Source organism: Macrobrachium rosenbergii, chromosome 11 (genome assembly GCF_040412425.1).
Source record: "Macrobrachium rosenbergii isolate ZJJX-2024 chromosome 11, ASM4041242v1, whole genome shotgun sequence".
Lineage (NCBI taxonomy): Eukaryota > Metazoa > Arthropoda > Malacostraca > Decapoda > Palaemonidae > Macrobrachium > Macrobrachium rosenbergii.
The window spans coordinates 6458608-6480344 of record NC_089751.1 but is presented as its reverse complement, the minus strand read 5'-3'; the positions used below and the strand labels follow the sequence as shown (position 1 = coordinate 6480344).

The following is a 21737-nucleotide window of genomic DNA, read 5'->3' as shown; positions in this document are numbered from 1 at the left end:
CTGTGCAGGTTTTCATAAAACAAGCAGTCCCCAGTTATTGGCGGGGGTTCTGTTCCGACAGTGTGACAATAAGCAAAATTCGCCGATAACCTTGAATCAGCGCTGATAACCGGAGATCGGCACCTCTGTTAGGTATATATCAGCACTGATAAGCGGAAATGGGCAGTTTTCGGCACTGATTTTCGTCCTAGACAAGCCCCATAAAATCGGGTCGCTGATAACCGAGCCCCCCGATAACCAGGGACTGCCTGTATATATATAATATATATACAGGCAGTCCCCGGCTATCGGCAGGGTTCCGTTTCTGAGGGTGCGATGATAACCGAAAATCGGCGATTTCGGCACTTTTTCGGCGATTTTCGGGGGTTATCGACACCAGAAAGTGCCGATTTTCGGTTATCGGCGTCTCTGTTAGGTATGTATCGGCGCCGATAAGCGGAAATCGGCAATTTTCGTCGCTAGACAAGTGCCATAAAACCGAATCGCTGTTAACCGATCCCACCGTTAACTGGGGACTGCCTGTATATAAAATATACAGTATATGTATAATATATATAAATATATATATATATATATATATATATATATATATATATATATATATATATATATATATATATATATATATATATATATATATATATATATATATATATATATATATATATATATATATATATATACAGTAGAACCTCGGTCCTCGACGCTAATTCGTTCCAGAAGGAGTGTCGAGATTCGATTTTGTCGAATTCTGAGTTAATTTCTCCCATAAGAAATAACTGAAAATGGATTAATCCATTCCTGACCACCAGTCATTACCCCAACCTTGCCTTTTTATACAAAACTTTACACAAATTACAATTAAATAAGTTCAGAGTTGAATAACTTACCATATCAGAAGGACTTTTTACATTTTTAAATGCATACTGTATAAAAAAAATTGGCCTATGACCAATGCGGCAGTATTACCGATGATAGACCGAGCGCCATAGGCTAGGCTAGGTAGCCTATAGGCACTACCAGAATGTACTGCAACGGGTACACATGAAAACTGTTGTTAATAATGATAACATTGAAAAACAAGCCAGATTATCACATTAAATTAATAATACAGTATTTATAAGCCAAATTACTGTATGTCTGTTATCATAAAATTAAGAAAAATTTCCTAAATTACGTCGGAACTCGGCAGCTTGTGGCAGATGTAAACAAACCACAGCGCCACCCTGGTGGTGTATCGCAGTACTAATTACATAAACATTCAATATTTATGGTAAATTTCATACAGAGTCTACTGGAATAGTGTACAAAATCACTGTAAAACATCTTTCAGTAAATATTAACTGAAAGATGTTTGAATGTTTATGTAATTAGTACCGCGATACACCACCAGGGTGGCGCTGTGGTTTGTTTACATCTGCCACAAGCTGCCGAGTTCCGATGTAATTTAGGAAATTTTTCTTAATTTTATGATAACAGACATACAGTAATTCGGCTTATAAATACTGTATTATTAATTTAATGTAATAATCTGGCTTGTTTTTCAACAGCAGCAGCATGTGTGGGCTTTAAATGCTTTTAAATAAGCATGGGAAGAACGCCACCAACAACGCCAACTAGCGGCAGCCGCCCGAAACTTTTTTCTACAATCATCATATGATTCATCGGGTCGGATTCCGGTTTGTTGTTTGAGCTCCGACCTTAAAATTTACTCAACATTTCATGTTGAAATTGATTATGTCGAGTTCTAGTACAGTCGAGGACCGGGGTTCTAGTGTGTATATATATATATATATATATATATATATATATATATATATATATATATATATATATATATATATATATATATATATATATATATATATATAATACACATACTGTTTACAGGCAGTCCCAGTTATTGCGGGCTCGAATATTGGTGATCTGGCTTTTCGGCGCTTAGCTAATTTTTGGCACTGATATGTGCTGATTTCCGCTTATTGGTGCCGATAATTTGGTATCAGTGCTGATATATACCTAACAGAAGCACCGATACTTGGCTATTGGCACTGAAAATTGCCGATTTTCTGTTGTCGGAGAGTTTCTCTTTTCGTCACGCTGTTGGAACGGAATCCCTGGTGATAACCAGATATATATATATGTGTGTGTGTGTATATATTTATATACATACATTATATATATATATATATATATATATATATATATATATATATATATATATATATATATATATATATATATATATATATATATATATATATATATATATATATATATATATATGAATGTCTTTTACTGTAATACCACAGTATAATATGAAGATAAAAAGGCCCATAAACCACTGTTTGAACATTGCAACCATATATTTTCGAGCACTTCCTTCTGTGGCCATCTTCACAGGTAAAGTATGGACAGATGAAATGTTACAAGAGTATATATACAAAGCATATGTAGGTGTGGCAGTAAGTCTCCGATGGTATGCAGGTGACCGTTTCCCAAGGAGGGAAAATAAGCAATTCCCTGGTGGTTTTTGGCCTCATTAACTCCCATCTGGCGATGTGCCTGGTGGTCCTATTTTCTGGAACACCTGCTTGAGAAGAGGCCTGATGATTAACCCGTCGATGTCCTCCGATTTCCAATGTCCTCCTGACAAGTTCATATTGTAGGTTTGATTGATGATAGCAGAATCCAGCATCTTCTTTTTGTACGGACAGCTGCTTTTGAAAACCAGCTCCGCCTCACTCCAGTTTATGGTATGGCCTTTATCTCTGATATGTAGGAAAATCCCCAAACTCTCTGAAGCATACTGCACTGATCTTTTGTGCTCTGTTAATCTTTGCGAGATGGATCTACCCATCTCCCCCATGTAAATCTCATTACAATTGCTACATGGAATCTTGTGAACTCCGGCTTCTTCCCCTTTTTTATTATTAAATATGCTTTGAGTTAGCCCCCGATGGATTCGGGATAATTGAAAATAAAAGGATTATTAGACCTGAGAACAACTCAGGTCAAATAGTCCTTTTATTTTCATATATATATATGGATAGTTATACAGGCAGTCCCTGGTTATCAGCAATCCGGTTTTATGGCGCTTGTCTAGCAACAACAACTGGATTTTTGGTGATGATAACTGAATTTTCAGCACCGATATCTGCTTATCTAGCCGGTACCCACCTAACAGAGGCACCGATCCCTGCGTATCGGCACCAGTATTTGTCGATTTCCGGTTATCGGCGATTTTCGAATATCACGCTGTCAGGAATGGAACCCCCTCCAATAACCAGGGACTGCCTGTGTATATTATATGTATACAGTAAACCCCCCATATTCGCGTTCTCACGGTTCGCGGACTCACGCATTCGCGGGTTTCTCTGTGGAACATATCTAGCCATCATTCATGGAAAGTTCGCTCATTCACGGTATTTTTCACTGAGAAATATTCACTAATTACTGTAATTTCATATAATTTTCATGAATAAATGCACTTTTTGTGATAAAACTATTAGAATACTCAGGTATAAGCATTTTTCAGGGTTTTTCTTGGTTTAAGCTATCAAAATGGGCAGTTCTAAGTGTTTTTAGAGGGGTTTTAAGCATTCGTGGATTTGACCTATTCGTGGGGGGTGTGGGACGCAACCCCCGCAAATACGGGGGTTCACTGTATATATATATTTGATAGTGTAATAGTGTAGCTGCAGTCCTTCCTCAAAGGAGTTATACTCTCATGGTCCCCCAGGGCTCCATAAGACAGACCAACCAATGACAAAAAATTCTCTTATAGTTTGTCACAGCCAGAATAGTGCTTTTTGGCAACTTGGCATAGTGAAAGAATATAAAAGACTCGGGACAAAGGGGCTCTATCTACTGTTCTACTACGACTACCTCGGCTCTCTACATCTCATTCACACAGATGTGATAACAGCATATTTCAACCATTTTCACTCTGGTCTGTCCAAGAGTTCACTAGTCCCCAGCACAATGGTCTGTCCAAGAGTTCACTAGTCCCCAGGTTGTGCTCTGGAAATCATGTTTGACTACACATTTTTAACTCCTCATAATACCAGTCAAGCTCAGTACTTAGTGTTAAGATCCAGTGAAAAGTTTTAGTTCCCCAAAATTTTAATGGACAAGCTTAAATTTGTTTAAATTGGGAGCCAGTAGGCCTCTTGCAAGGTAAGAAGTTAGGAGTTTGTAACTTATAATTACAAAGAACCAAAGTCAGTAACAAATTCTGAGTATATTTGTTGTAAAATATTTACGTAAATTTATTGAGATCAGGAGATGCAATAACTTTTTTGGAGGTGTATACATGTTTTTTCTAATATTTCTTTGCAAAATTACAATTATAACAGACATCATATCATAAAAGATAAGAACTAAAACCAACAGCAATCCCTGGGTATATTTATGAGCAAATAAATAAAAAGACATCATGGGAGAGAAAGGAGCACAACATCCCCCCATCAAGTCAAGAACAATACTAATCTCCCTGAGATGCCCACTTACTGAGCTGAGCGAATTCTAAAGTTGCCACCAGTCATTTATGGGCCATTGAAGTGATGGAAACTTTCCCGCTCAATATAGCCAAATCATATGGCGCATTATATTAATACTCATACGAGGATTCCCGTCTAGTAAGGGTTAAGGCAATAATATTAGACAATTTTTGTTATTGAAACTTATTATACAGTGACCTTTTTAACATTGATAGATAATTTGAAGTTGCTGGAAGGGTAAATCGGGTTAGCCTAACTTCTTGTTTACGAAACATAGATGTGATCGTAGTTCCTAATCATGCTTGACTTACAAGTCTTGGTGTTTACTAAAGGCCAGTACAGTATTTCCTTTGTAGTATTTTATGATGAAACTAAATGGTTTTTGTGATATCGACAGTTCCCCAGTTATCCTTAATATCGGGCTTCTTTTCAGTGTAAAAGGAATACATTCATGCAGATCTACTTCCAGTGGGTATTACTCCACTGGGTGTGACATCACAGGTGTTGAGAAAATTGTTGTCATGTTTGCATTTTTCCTAAAGTAATACAAAAGTACCTTTTTATAATGGTGGGCTTTGCTGAACATTTTAAAATCTTAGAGATACTAATTTTATATATTTTTGGTATGATGATTCCAATAATTATTGATTTTATTTATGTACCAACTAATGTAGCATACTGTATAGGCTTCATATCCTTTACCTGGTGCTTGGGAATAGACTGGCTTATGAAATGTGTAGAAATATATACAGTAGTATGGATATCCATTAAGTTTAGTCTTAATTGAGTTTAGAAGCATTTGTGAGTAAATCCTTTAAGGCAATGTTATAGTAATTGTGAATTAACATTTTAATACATTACTACTCGTTTGTGGATATGACCCATTGATCATGTTTCCTTACATCGTGCTATGGACATGTTCTTGTGGCCTATACAGTGATAGAAGTAGCTGACAATAGGTAGTTTTTATTAAATACTTGTTCCTTTTGTCAGCACTGTGCTGCTATTACACAGGACCTACACATTACCTGTGCGACAGCAAATTACTCAGTCTGCTTTTTGCCTGTGGAAGTGGTTCATAACTACCTGCCATGAGCCAGCCCCTGAAGGAGTAAGGGGGAATTTGGTTGGTAGCTGGACATGTGTGAAATATGTCACATGCTTTTTTAAGCAGTAAGGTTTAAATGATGAAAGAACTCATTTTTAAGCTGTCTCTATGAGTTACAGGTTTCAATAAGAGTACGGAAGAAGGAAACTACAGTATGATACTGCAGAAGCAGTGGATTCTAGGAACTCCCACTTCATCCCCTCCGATGGAGATGAAGAGTGTCTCCATGGAGAGAGGTCGCTGATACCTGACATGATGTGGATATAACTACTGGAATTTCTCTTCTGAATCTGGAAGATCTAGGGAATAGTCTTCTGTTTAACATGAGACAGATACTTCAGATCAGAATCTTGCTTTTCCCATGCAGCAATCATGTATTGAGGGGACCTGCAACCCAACCCCATCTGAAGTTCTGTACCTTCTAGGTGGTAATGATTTATCATGGACTTCTATACTGCCAGGCAATGGTGATACAACCGCCTTGGTTCAATCAGTTCGTGCAAGCTTCCTTGATAGGAAAATTCTGCTTGCTGTAAACTAATGGTAAATAAGTTTTGTAAGTATCTAAGTACTTAATTCTATCATAAAAATGTTCATGTTTGAGTTTCTCTCTCTCTCTCTCTCTCTCTCTCTCTCTCTCTCTCTCTCAGTTACAAACTAAATTGTTAGAAAAAACAAACCACATTGATTTCATACATAACAAATTGCTTGAAAAGAAAAAAACAACTTTGATTGCACTCAGTTTGTTTGTACCATAATGGCTTGCCTGAACATGTAATTGTTTTATTATTAAGGTATGTGTAAATTGATATTTGGTATTATCAAGTTTGTTTATGATTAACTACATCACAGTATTACACAGTCTTTAAAAGATTGTATTATTAGCTAATGGGGAAAATAGTTGTGAAATTTCTAGTACAATACTGTGGAAGAAAGAAAAGTATAGGTTAGCCAAATGTAACATAGTATCCTACACCATAGGCGAGCCTAAGCTTTGTCAAAAACACTTCTTCAGTGATTTAATAGTATGTATTAACCCTTACAGACTGGACTGAATATACATTAACAATACCCCAACACTTGGCACACTTTAAGGTCGGCCAATTTTAAAAAAAACACATAACTGGAAAGAGGATGATATACAAATGATGATATACAAATGAACATGGATAAAAAAAAATTATAAAAATTTTCTGTACTTTCCATGGGAAGTTGAAAGGTGATATTTCCAATCCTATGCGGGGCCTATTTTCCATGACACTTTTAAAAATACGCAAATTTTAGCGAGTTATACAGGTCCTTTCTAATTTTTTATTTTATTTCGTAAAACTACAATTACAGCTAACATATCATAACAGATAAGAACTAAAATTGGGAGATGTAGGACCTTTTATTGAGCTGTAAATGTTCTTTACAATATTTTTTTGTACTTTACTTTGCAAAATTACAATTACAGCTGCCATACTATCATAAAAGATAAGAATTAAAACTAACAGCAATCCCTGAGTATCTTTATGGGCAAATATATACAAGATGTACTGGGATGGGGAAATGCAGTGCATTCCTATATGAAATCTCTAATTCACACTTTTGTCCCTGTATCCTGAGCTGAGTTGTGAATGTTGCCATATAGTCATTTATGGCCCATTCAAGTGATAGGAACATTTTTGCACAAAATTTGTTCAAATATTGGTGCATAATTAACAGTAATCTTATGAGCTGAACTGGAGAGTTTCATATGCAGTTATTAGGGATCAAAAGAGCCCTGCTGTCCCATAAGAGTTAATGTATTATGTATGTCTGTTCAATTTTTTATGAATATTTTTATTGGCCACCAACTGACATGGCTTTTTAAATAATGGACTTAGGGACTTCCAGTATATTATTGTTAGTATCTCATTATTTACTCTTAAATATACTGTTTTGATTTGTGTTTTGTATATTTATATAGTAGACATTATATTACCCAAGCTAGATTGAAGTAAGGATTGAAAGCTGTATACACTGGTAGAAAGATTTTAACCAAAACATTGAACTATAAGGAAGCACCTTCATAATTCACCCTCCTCAGTTGTTTATGAGGTTGGTGAAAATGAGAAAGAATAGAACCCTGTACAGTAGTTTGCTAATTGTAAACTTGATCTCTGATCATTCAACCTACTGTATGAAAAGCATATATATTTACTGTTTTTTTTTTACTATTTTAAAAGAGCATTCAGTTGTATTTGATATCCATGAAATTTTGTTAATTACAAATCCATAATAATATCAGTAAATTGTATTACTGGTAAAAGCTAAAAACTTTTAACAAAGACAGAGAAACACATGAACAGAGTTCCTTCTCATTGTTGAAGTTAAAAGTTACTTTTTTTTTTTGCCGTATTTCTAACATAAACAGTGAAGAGGAACACATCCATGTTTAAAGTTTTTAACTTTTCACAACAGTACAGTGTATTGATATAATTGTGTATTTTTAATGAACCACATTTTAATCACAACATCTGTGAAATTGTAATACTAACAAGGTTATTTTAGAGTGACTTTTGAGTCCTTTTAACAATTCAAGAAAGAGTTGGACTCAAAAATATACAAATGTTTATGCTATGTTCATTATAACTCACATACGCTCCACAGCAGTAGGAGTAATGGTACATTATGGCAATGTTTTATTTCCTTTTTTTTTATGATACTGTACCTTTACTGTACTGTGAAGTACTTTCATGAGTAAGATGACTTTGCCTCAGGTTAGTATCCACATATACCAATTTATAATGTCTAGCCTTTATATGCACACAGATAAGTCTTTTAGAATGGTCAAGGACACGTCGTGAAAGTGTTGGGAAACCAGTAAAGCTCTGTGGGCGAAATCTGCACTCATGGTTTTGGGCAGCATATTGCTCGGTTGGGACTTTTCTGTTTGGATGTGCTTGTTCACAGTTAACAACAGATATAGCCAAGTACACTGTTGGCCGATTACGACCTCACTTTGTGGACATTTGCAAACCTGATTGGTCACAGGTATGTACAGTACATATAGTGTAGTTCTTAGTGTGTTGCATTAAATGATTTTTGTAATCGTAATCAGTATACTGTATGTATTGCATTTTTACTCTATGGAGTAGATCCTGTTAAAATAATCTATTTTTAACTCATAATGTACATATATGATTTATTTAAGTATTTAAATTACAGCATTAGATGTATATTGACTACTTTTATTTATAATCCATGACCATTGCCTCTTTTATACTATACTATTGCTTTATCAAATCTCATTTCTAAACTTTATCTATTGGTTTTGTTAGTTTTTCCCCTACAGAGTTAAAGTTTGAAGAGTTCTGTCCACCCTTCTGTTTTGTGCAGTTCTTGCAGAAATTCCTCTCTAGCCCAAGTTTTCATTTGTTCCTTTCTCTTTGATTTTCTGGCCCTTCCTTCTAGCCTTCTTTTTGCTCCTTCCATATCTGCTGCTCTAGTGATTTACTACCCCTGTCCTCATCTTCTCAACGTCTGGCCAAAGTATTTCAACCTTTGAGATTTCTGATTTCCAAGCCTCTAGGTACCACATCGCTTAGCATCTTTGTCTTTTCATATAGAGGATCATCTTCATTCACTCTAACCATAGATCTCAGTATTTTATCATCAAACCTCAAACTTTCTTTCATTTACTTTGCAAGTGCCTGTGTTGTGACTGCACAAATAAGTACAATACAGACCTTATTCCTGTAGTACATTTTTGCTGTATTTACTAACCCTTTCGCTGCATGGGACTGATCTCAGTCATCATTCTTTTGGTTCTAATTAGGCAGCTTGTAATAGGTAACTCGCTTCCCTTGTCATTTGGAGATGTCAGTGATAGTAGTAGACCTGAACTATGGTGATGTTTATTATATCATAGTTATAGACAAACCTACCTTAGATCATTTTTTTAACTAAAGGTTATCAGAAATTATCATGGATCAGAGGAAATGATGGAGGAGGAAGCAGATATGTCAAGCACCAGATTTAGCATGAGTAAACAAAAGAAAACACGTTAAAATTTGTGAATGGAAGACCATTGAAGATTTTGTTTGTAAAAGAATTAATGCACTGAAACTTCAATTGGAGATTATAAATTCACGTTTTCTACAGAATGCCAAGTCTATTTTGGATTATTTTTTCCAGATGAAATTTTCTGGCCGAGAGCAAACGTAAGGTTTATAATAAAGATTTTCGAACTGAATAATGAAAATGGCATTACTGTACTTTAAAACATACTTTGAGAGGTATCACACCGAAATTAATTGCCAGTACAAGCTACATAATTCACTCTACTATAATAAAAAATATAATAAAACAGTTCCCTCTACTATAATAAAACATTATGATAACATAATAATACAGTGTAATATTAAAACAGTAATAAAAATAACAAGAATCAAAATACAAATATAAAAGGGGAAAGAATAAGTCAGTTACACAATTAGCAATACAGTACATTGGTCTCATCATTAATGTCAATAACAGGCTCACAGCCAAAGGGCTAATAGAGATACTGTTATTTTCCAGTAGAGTAACACTTGCTTTCCACTTCCTCCAGGGTGTTGCTACTAACTTTCTTACTCCCTTCTTAATACCAGCTTCACAAATCTTGTATATTGCCAAGGTAACAGAAGTTTTCTTCACCCCACAAGACCTGCTCTACCATCGCATTATTATCCTCCTTGTCATCCCCCCCCTCTCTTCATGGCTTGCTGCTCTTATGATTTTCAAACACTGAACTTCTTGTCATTTCCCATCTCTTCATGTTGATGTCTATATCAGACATCAAAAATTCCAAACTCTGTTTAAATTTTGCAATCCTACTGTATGCACCACCTACATCTTTTCCATAGTAGGCTGATTTTGAATCATCTCTTCTACGTTTTAGTCTTCATCTTTTAAACAATTTTTTATGTCTTATGATTCTGCTGTTAACAACAGGTTGTCTGCTTACAGCAGCTCCAGTTGCCCGAATTTCTTCCTTTCTTAGTACCTTTTTTCATTAGCTACAGTCAGTTCAGACAAAAACTGCATAAGACTGAAAACAGTCTTATGCATGTTTAAACCCATAAAGGAAAATTTTTATGTAAAAACAATGAGGAGGATTATGATAAACAGTAAAAGACTCAGTGCTGGTCATTTACATAAAACAGTTCTCTAAAATTCTTCTGATATATATGTCACTTATCTTTTGTGTTAGGATATAGGTAGTTCTGTTGCATATTCAGTGAGTCTTTCCTTAGTCTTCTTTTGTAGTGTACATGCACAGTAATTTCTAGTTATGAAACTCAAATGCCTCCTCACAATCCACAAATACATGATATAAACTCTTCCATTGTTTGCAGTTTTTCTCCTATAGTAATGTCATTATAAAGATTTCCTCTTGTTTTTCATGGAGTACAGCCAGATTTACAAATACTGTAAACACAAAAATTTACGTTTTACCAGTACTGTACTCGCCTCTAATCTTGAATCCTTTATACTTTTCATTTTGTAGAGCATCCTCTTTATCCATGTATATTATTTTTGTAATAACTTTCCCCACAGATTTCATTTATTTTGGACAGATTATCAGTTACTGATTCAGAGGCAGCATTTAGTAGTAAATTACTTATTATGCCTGAAGATTCAGGAAAAAATCCAGTGACATTGCACAGTCTTATTCTGTATCAGTCTTACTGTCATATCCTCCTCTTGTCCATATTCATTTTCTTCTTTCATTAGATTTTTAAAGTATATTTCTGCATCTTTATTTCCATTTATTCTTCAACTTTAATTTCTCCATTTCCACCCTCAACTTATTTTGCATGTTTATTCTTTTATCTATTGCAGGCATTTCTTTCTTCCCACTGCTGTTTAGAGATTCTCTGTCCTTTTATCCCAGATTTTTTTTTGTTTATCAGTGCCACCTGCCTCTTGGCATACCTCCTATTCCTCTTGAATGCCTCTTTTTCTCTTCTCTGCCAGTCCTCTGCCAGAGTTGAAGGCTATCTTAATGTCATCATCTTGGTTGTAGAAATATGTCCCCTCCCAGTTGTTTCATTGGAACACTTCTGCTGTCTTTTGTATGCCTTCTTTCATTTGCTGAACTTTGCTTTATACTTCTTGACATCTTCATTTCTTAGTTCCTTATTTTTAGTGCTGTATGGTATAGGAGATATGGATTGACTCCTTTGTGCCTTAAAGTGCTGAAGTATAATTTTGAAAGCATTAATTCATTCATCATCTACTAATTACTAAGTTTACATTTACTGTACTTGAATAATTTTAAATTATTGTAAATTATTCCAGTGTTAGGTTTTCTCAAATCATGGTTTCTTTACCTTGGCTTTATCAGTCTTATTACAGTGTTATAAATCTATTTAATATCATGGAATTGCATCAGAGTAAAGGTAGTTTTTTTTAAGTTCTTATAGATAATTTGCAATTTATGATTTGCAGATTAACTGTTCAGAGATATATGTCCAACACATCCCCTGCACAAATACAGATGAGCATAGATTAAAGGAAGCTCGACTAAGTTTTCCCTCCGGTCATGCATCGTTCTCAGCGTATACCATGATCTACCTAGTGGTAAGTTGCATGGTACATGGCCCTTGATAATTAGGCTTTTAAGCTTTCAAAATAATTTTGATATAGCTGTATAAAAGAAATTTTGCTTAAAATTACTGTGCTACTATTTACAGTATAGTACTCAACCTTATACAATATTGAAAAGCTGTACACTCGGCAAGAAAAGTGAAGATACAGTTTTCTTTAGATTTCGTTCATCGAATTTTAATTTTTTTCTTACAGAAAACACATAATCTCGGTAAATTTACTCTAGAATATGAAAATACAATGCAAATTATATCATATATGTTAAATCTACAAAACAAAAACTTTCAGATACTTAAAAACACCATGCATGTCCGAAGTAATCAGAATTTCTCAGATGACTTCGTTCATAGAGATCTAAAAGATCTAAAAGATTGTGCTAGAGACTTCCAATTTATTGCAAAATGAAGGTAATGATAATTTCTTTAATTTTTACAGATTCATATTTGTATTTCACGGTGTTAAAGGTCAGCTGGAATTAATGGCAGTAAATGTTGTGACAGCTAGGGCAGGTTGACCCAATCTATTTAAATCCGCAAGAGCGTTCTCTATGATGTGCGGAGTACCGCGATAACTTCGGCGGGATCGGCGGGAAAACACAAGTAACTGGATGTTTCTTAACGTTGCCATTGTCTCTCTCTCTCTCTCTCTCTCTCTCTCTCTCTCTCTCTCTCTCTCTCTCTCTCTCTCTCTCTCTCTCTCTCTCTCTCTCTCTCCAATGCTAAAACATACTGTACAAATATAGTATCGCCCAGTCTCTAAAAGAAAAAAAAATAATGAAATGAGTAGCTCTACATGTAGGCCTAGGCTTACACAACAGTAACTCTCTCTCTCTCTCTCTCTCTCCATTGCTAAAACATACTATACAAATATAGTATCGCTCAGTCTCTAAAAGAAAAAAAAATAATGAAATGAGTAGCTCTACATATAGGCCTAGGCTTACACAACAGCAACTCTCTCTCTCTCTCTCTCTCTCTCTCTCTCTCTCTCTCTCCTCTCTCTCTCTCTCTCTCTCTCTCTCATAACTCTCTTATAACATTGCATTCGTTCCTTTATTGTTCCCCAAGTTTTTCGTTGGACATAGCTCAAATTTAACTCTTGATTTCATTATGGAGATCGCGTTTCCGATTATGCAAGCATTCTGTTCATTGTGGTGTCATAAATTCATATGTGCAAGGTTACTTCGTAGGTTATGTGGAAAAATGTTTCTTTTGCTCAGAACTGTCGCTGCAAATTACAACTTGAACGAATACTGTGAAGCTTACTACTGCATTTAAGTATCCATGATTTCAGAACCGTAGAATATGACTGAAAGTTATAGGAGGTCAAGCAAAAAACAAACACAATAAGACTGAAGCTCCTCCCCTTTCTAAAGTTGCCAGATGTCTCATTATTTAGTAATATATGTCCGAAGATTTAAAAAAACTGTATCCTCACTTTTCTTGCCAAGTGTACATCTTAATGGCAGTCCCCGGTTATTGGCAGGGGTTCCATTCTGACGGCGTGACGATATCTGAAAATCGCTGATAACCAAAAATCAGCAATTTTCGGCACTTAACTGCCGAAAATTGCCTATTTTCAGTTATCGGCACCTCTGTTAGGTATGTACTGAAAATAGCCAATTTCTGCTTATCAGCGCCGTTAATTGGGTATTGGCGCCGATAAGCGGAAATCGGCAATTTTCAGCACCGAAAATTGCCGATTTTTGTCGCCAGACAAGCCGCGTAAAACCTGATCGCCGATAACCGGGGACTGCCTTGTATGGTTCAAAAAAAAAAAAAAAAAAAAAAACTATATAAAAGGGGTTGGCAAATTGCCAGTGCCAAGATTGCATCCATAAAAAATACAACTAACACAAGTGTGTAGATTATCTATGTTTAGTTATGATGAACATAGAGTGGATTCTAAAATTAACATAAAATCTCATACAGTATGTCCCCCGTATTCACGAGGATTAGTGACCACCACCACTCGCAATAAGCGAAAATCAGCGTTAAGTTGTTAGCCTCCCCCCTCTAAAAATGCTTATGACTGCCTATTATAATAGCTCAAACACCAAATATACCTTACAATAAAATGCTTATAAATGCCTATTTTAATAGGTCACTGCCCATTTTAATAGTTCAAACACCAAATATACCTTAAACTATTGTCCTAAAACACTTTAATATAATTTCACTAAGTATACCTTAAACTATCATCCTAAAACACTTTCATATAATTTCAAAGTCATCTTACAACATTTAGTATACAGTAATTTCAAAGTCATTTGGCAGCATTAAGTATAATTTCAAAGTCATCTAACAACATTTCCCTTAAAAATAAATGGCTTACAGCTACATGTGAAAACTAATCAAGTTTTCCCTATATTCAGGCACAGCCATTTCTTACATACAGTATTGAAGCTGTCCCGTTTTCTTTTTACAGATAGGGGAAACATTGGGAATTCACAAGTAGAATTAAGTACTGTACCTAAATATTCAAATATGCATAAAAAAGAATTATAAATGCAATCAACGGGGATAAAATGTTCTCTTGTTTACTGTTGTGTGTGTTAATCATTACTTAGAATCTACTAAACTTGTAATAAAAACTCTCTCTCTCTCTCTCAGTAATGTACATATCCTTTAATGAAATGTGATTTACTGTATCATAAACATAAAAATATGAAACTAAAACTCCAAGAAGTCCACTACGCTTACAAATGTGTGCATGCATAAGTATGTTCGTTACAATGATTTACTAATTTTAAAAATAAGTATTAATGTAAACAACAAAATATCAATAAACTTATTTCACTTATGGAATCCATTATACTGTATTATTATATTGCTGTATTATCATTGTACATAGTATGTGTAAAAAAAACCGATCGTCAAGCCATTTGTAATGTTTCCTTTCTCAGAATCATCTGATTGAGCCTACTAACCTCAGTTCTCTCTCTCTCTCTTTCTCTCTCTCTGTACTGTACATATCCTTTAATGAAATATGAATTACTGTATCATAAACATAAAAATATGAAACTAAAACTCCAAGAAGTTCACTACACATGTGAATGGTGCGTGCATATGTATGTACATGTGTTACGGCTCTTTTGCTGAGACCATAACTTCCAGGCTCAATACAGAAAAGACATGGGCTCTGGTGTAGACGTTTTCAGACACAGAGAAATATCAACCAGGCAACAATGAAAAAAACGAAAGAAAAACTTAACAATATTTATTACACAAAGAACTGAAATTGAACACAACAAATTTTCCTTAAGGAAATTACTTCCAACAAAAGTACAAACAATTTTTAGCACTTAATAAATGACTACTGTTCACGTAATACTCCTAAAGCTAAATACTAATTCCCTAACATAGACTATTACGTAAGGTGATCAAAATTTATATTGAAAAGAAAAGCCGGCTATTAATCATTAACCTCTACCTAAAATTATACTAAAGGAAGAAGGAAGGATAAGATCATAAAACAAGAAATAAAACCTTAAATCTCCTACCTAACTTTATAAAGCTAAACACAAAGATAGTTATAATAAGTTGGGAAAGCAATGCTCCAAACAAACTTACAAAAAAAGACAAACAAACGCAACGGATATGAACACTTAAAAAAACAATACAAAATAATATAAATTACACCTGAAATAGTTGTAATAACATTTCAGAGCTGTCACGCTCAAGAAAGCAGTTACGAACGAGGAAAAACGGAGCTGTATCTAAGCTCTCCTCCAAGATGAGGGGCCAATCAAAAAGGTGTCCTGCTGTAATCCTCAGAACACACGCACTAGTGTTGTAGCAATTGCCCACAAAATATCCAGGGCAAACAATAAACGGCACATTACCTGGTGATATCCATTTACTGGCCACCTCACGGGTTTGCGAAACCCACAGTGCAGCTGCTGGAGACAAATGTGTAGGTCCAGGAGACTCCTGAGCCATGTCAGGAAGCGGAACAAAATAGTGAAGATCCACTAATCCGAGGACACCTCTGATATACCAAGGCTATGTTGGTCCTTGGAGAAATCCAAACAGAAGCCAAGGAGTGCAAGTTTTGACACTCAAGAATACGGTCACAACGTCTCCAACCAAGCAGTCTGCAACAATATTGTGGCTCGCTCCACTAACCCGAACTCCCCAAGATACACACCCCTCCTCTGACGACACTTTGGGTCCACGTCACACACCCAAAAATAAAAATATAAAAAGAGCGTCAAAAATAGCACTATCACTTAAACACCTTTGGGAGGAGGAGAAACAGCACTTCAAAAACAGCTGAAGGCTAAAAACAAACCCTTCACAAAAAACTTAAATTTAACCTTAAAACTAAACTTAATTTAAGGAAACTAGTAACTTAATTTAAACTTTATTAATATAAAATGAAAGCAATTTCCTTAAGAGCAAAATATCAAGAAAAAACTACGTTAAACCTGATACCTTCCTCCCTAAAAAAAAAAAAATTTATTTTAAAAAGAAATTTTTAATTATATAATTCCACAAACAACTTAAATCAAAAATGTGTTCCTAAAAGGAAAATGACCAACATCAACACTGCTAATAACATTTTACCATAAATCCTAACCATCACCTGCATTAAATCGACCATTTCATAAAACTAAGCTAAACTCATACAAGCCATTCCAGTCAACACACTTTCATACAAAACCTGCAAGAAATATTAGGCTACAATCAAACTAGATACCAAAATGACAACTTCTAAAGCTGAAAAAGAAAAATTAAGTATCAAACCAAAAAACAACATTAAAGGTACAAGTTTAAGTAATGTATTGTCCAACATATGCGTTTGAAGAGAGTTGAGTTGGGGCAGGAGACATGAGCTCAGAAAATTCAAACCAACCTCGAGCAAGTTATATCAGTTACAAGCTCTGTGCTAGACTTCAACACTCAGCATTTATAGCATAAAAATAATAAAAGCTGAGAAAAACTTAATGCTCATGTAGACATACAAACCAAAATATACAAGAGGGTGTCATCCAATATGGCTACTGAGCTGTGGGCTAGTCTCGCAACCTCCAGTCTTCATAGCGTAAAAATAATGATGGCTGGACCGACGACAATTAGTGACTTCAGCACACCCCACAACCCAGATCAACTCAACCTCGAGAAAGGGCATCAGGTATCTTATTTTCGGAACCTTTCACGTGCCTGATGTCCAAATTAAACTCTTGTAATTGCAAGGCCCAGCGAAGGATTCTTTGGTTAGCCCCTTCATATACGCTCGATGAAAACCAAAGGATTATGGTCCGTCCATACCTGTATGGGAAAAGCAAAATTAGTTATATAAGGCTTAAAATAAATCAGTGTTCGGACCAAAGCCAGGGCTTCTTTCTCAATGGTCGAATATCTCTTTTCGCCGCCATCAACTTTCGACTGAAGTAAGACGTGGGATGAACTTCCCCATCTTCTCCACGCTGAAATAACACTCCTCCAATTCCCACATCACTGGCGCCAACAGCCACAATGAACGGTTTCTGAAAATTTGGGGAGGATAGAATGGGGTTAGTCATTAGTATAGATTTTAAACTGTTAAATGATTCCTCACACTGAGTCGTCCAAAGAAACTTACGACCCTTTTCTAAAAGCTGGTCAAAGGTTGAGCAAGGTCAGCGAAATTTCTAATGAACCTTCTGTAATACCCAGTCATACCTAAAATTCTTCTGACCTCCGTATATTAACAGGACTCTTAAGGTTCATAATAGCCTCAAGGTTCGCTTGCTTTGGGGCTACTTGACCCAAACCGACTTCATGTCCCAGATAAATTACCTTTGCTTTCCCAAATTCACATTTCCCAAGATTTACCACGAGACCTGCATTTCTCAATGCATTCAAAACTTTCCTTAACCGTACCAAATGTGTATCCCAGTCATCACTATAAACTACTAAATCATCTATATAAATAGCAGTACCATCTAGACCGCAAATCACTCTATTCATTAACCTTTGAAAAGTGCATGCGCATTTTTCATACCAAATGGCATTACTTTGCACTCATATAACCTAAAAGGTGTTACAAATGCAGAAATTTCTCGGCCCGATCAGACAAAGGGACCTGCCAATAACCCTTTAACAAATCTAACTTGGAAATAAATTTGGCAGACCCAATTGATCAAGGCAGTCATCAACTAGGAAGTGGAAAGAATCACTTTTGGTGTGAACATTCACCTTACGGTAGTCCACGACATCCGGAAGTTTCCATCCGACTTCTTAACCAACACAATGGGTGAACTCCATGGACTGACCGAAGGCTGAATGAGGTCGTGATCTACCATATACTTTATTTCTTTTTCTACAATATCCTGCTTGGTGGGGTTCAACCTGTAAGGACTTTGCTTTACAGGAGTGGCATTTCCCACATCCACATCATGAACCAACAAATTAGTTTGACCCGGTGAATCCTAAACACATCTGAAAACGAATGAATTAGATTTAACATATCCTTTTCTGAGTACCCTTCAAATGCTTTAACCCTTCTTTAAGACCATCAAAACTTTGCAGATTATCCAACAAAGCATCTGAAGGTACCTGACCTAATAAATCATCAAAATCATCTACTGACACAGATGTATCTACAACTACAGGTTCTTCATATACAATAGCCAGGGTCTACATTTTTACAGTGATAAGATTTTAATCTATTAATATGGAACACCTTACACTTACGCCGAGTTCCTGGAGCTTCAATCTCATAATTAACATCAGATAATTTACGTAAAACCTTCCATGGACCCTTATACCTAGGCTCTAAAAATTATCAGGGTCCATGCTGAGAACTAATACCAATTCACCCGGCTCAAAAGAACGGGTTTTAGTCTTCCTATCAAAATTTTGCTTCATTCTAACCTGGGAAGAACTTAAGTTTTCCTTGGCAAACTCCCAAGCCATATTCAACCTATTTCTCAAACCATCCATAAATTCACCAATTTTCATTTTTCCTTTTGCTCGGACCTAAGAATTTCACCCAGAACCTCCAACGGACCCGTATCTTATGCCCAAAAATTAACTCAAAAGGGGCTACACCTGTAGAAGCATTTGGGTGATTACGAATAGCAAAAAGGGCGAATGGGAGAGCCTTATCCCACTCGTTTCCTTTACCATAACAATACTTCTTTATAATTGTTTTAAGGGTCTGGTGAAACCTCTCCACCACCCTTGACTCTCCGGATGATAAGGTGCGCTGGTAATGTGCTGAATGGCCAGTTCAGCACATTTACCCCTAAATACCTTACTCGTGAAATTGTACCACAATCGGTCTGAATAACACGAGGAGACCATACCTAGAAAAATATTCAACCAGTTTATCAAACACAATTTTAGGCGTTATACTCCTCAATGGAAAGGCCTCTGGGAACCTAGAAGCTCGATCCATAACAGTTAAAATATACATAAACCCAGTTTTGTTTTGGGCAAAGGCCCAACCACGTCAATGACCAGCTCCGAAAATGGTTCCCCAATAGCTGGCATTGGATTTAAGGAGCTTTAGGAATCGGTTGGTTGGGTTTACCCATCACTTGACATATTTCACAGCTTTTCACAAATTTCTTTACCGACGATTTCATACCAGGCCACCAATAATTCTCTGCCAATTTCTTAAAAGTTTTCCCCACTCCAAAATGACCTGCAAAGGAATCACAATGAGACATATTTAAAAATAAATTCATGAAATCTGGAAGGTACTACAATTTGCTCAAGTCTTGAGGTTTGATCCAAATCATCCACAGAAGGACGACTCACCTATATAATAAACCCTAATTAAAACAAACTTAGGTCTTGTTAGATCAGACTCATCACCCAATTCAAAGTTGAACTCTTCCTTCTGGGCTTTTACAAAAACATGTCTATCCCAATCAGGTTTCATAAATGGAATATCACAACTACTACTAACATTACAACTATCTTCTACGGACCCGGGTCTCTCTACTTCTACATCCAAATTACATAACCTTAAATCACCTTCAGTGTCATTGCTAATTAAATCACCAGCCCTTGCCGCAGCACGGGTAGTCACAGCTACAGGGTAGGCATGTATCGAGAGAATTGGGAATAATTCATTACCTTTTTCATCCAACATATCATTACCCAGTATACCATCAATATTTGGTACAGGAAGTATATCCACAACCGCTAATTCAGTTACCCTGTCGTATCCAGGAAAAACTAACCTGGCCTTCACCAATGGAGCTGATAATACAGTGTTTGGGAAACCACTTAATATCACAAAATTACCAGTAGGTTTAATCAAATCCCTAAGCGACTGCTTCAAAATAAGAGAACGAGCGGACCCGTATCTCTTAAAAAAATCTTACCGAAAGCAAACCTTATCATCATTTACAATTTTACCAGGCCAAATATACTTATTATACTTGAGTCACAAATTTCCATCATCGGGTTTCACAACACCGAGTCTTACCACTATTATTATTACCAATCCTATTCTTACAGGCATCATTCGGCTCCAAAACAAAAACAGGAGACTTTACAGGGCCATTTGCAACCAGAGACACAGGACTATTTAATTGTTATTCTGCTGAAGGTATTTCCTTGGCGTTACATTGAGCCTGAGCGTGACCAACCTTATTGCACCAGTAACAAGTTACGTCACGTAAATTCCTATTATCATTGAAATTCCTGTTATTAAAATTTACAAAATTACCCCTATTACCATTATTATTATTTTGGGAATTCCTAATCACCCTGGAACCCTGAGACACCAAATTTCTTGAACCCTTATTTTGATTGAAAAATCCAACATTGTTTTGGTTCCTGTTAAAAAGATAAATTGCTATTATTATTCCTAAATGATGGATTATTAGAATTCCTGGAAGAAAGTCGATTATTATTACTGTTATCAGGTGACCTGGGATCGGGATTATTATGACAGTGCTTGGAAATCCCTAGACTCTGATTTATGGGTTAGCACAAACTCGTCTGCAATTTGGGCTGCACGATCTAAAGTGTCAGCCTTAACCTCTTCTAAATGCACCCTCAATTCTCTCCCGCAGGCTTTCTTAAACTCTTCCAGGAGGATCAATTCTTTCAGAGCACCTACCGAAATTACCTGCCTACTCTTCAACCACTCAGTAAAACTGTTCCCTCTTCATTGAGCAAACTCCACAAAAGATATAGTTGGAGTTTTAACCGAATTCTAAATTTAAGCCGGTAGGCCTCGGGCACCAAATCATACGCTTTCAAAACTATGGACTTAACCCTATGATAGTCCCTAGCCACCGAATCGTCCAAAGCATTGTATACCTTTATAGCTTTGCCCACCAACCTACACTGGATAAGCAAGGTCCACATGTCAGCGGGCCAAGACAATCGAGACGCTACCCTCTCGAATGCCCTAAAGAATTCTGGGACATTTGCCTCGTCAAAAACCGGCACCAATTTGAGTGCCGCACTCATGTTAAACCTCTCGCTAAACATGGGATTAGGGAATAACCAAGTTACCACTTCCTGTCAACCTTGCCATTTCCAACTTTATCCGAGCCATTT

General features: G+C 36.0%; 1 protein-coding gene across 4 annotated transcripts in view; it reads left to right on the top strand.

The window, feature by feature from the left end:
* wun (wunen) overlaps positions 1–21737 on the top strand; it is a 119455-nt gene that overhangs the window by 79663 nt on the left and 18055 nt on the right. For all 4 annotated transcript variants that reach the window (XM_067111119.1, XM_067111118.1, XM_067111121.1 and 1 more), the window contains exons 3-4: positions 8407–8628; positions 12070–12201. In XM_067111119.1, the coding sequence (XP_066967220.1) occupies positions 8407–8628; positions 12070–12201 (354 nt within the window). The remainder of the gene's footprint in view (positions 1–8406; positions 8629–12069; positions 12202–21737) is intronic.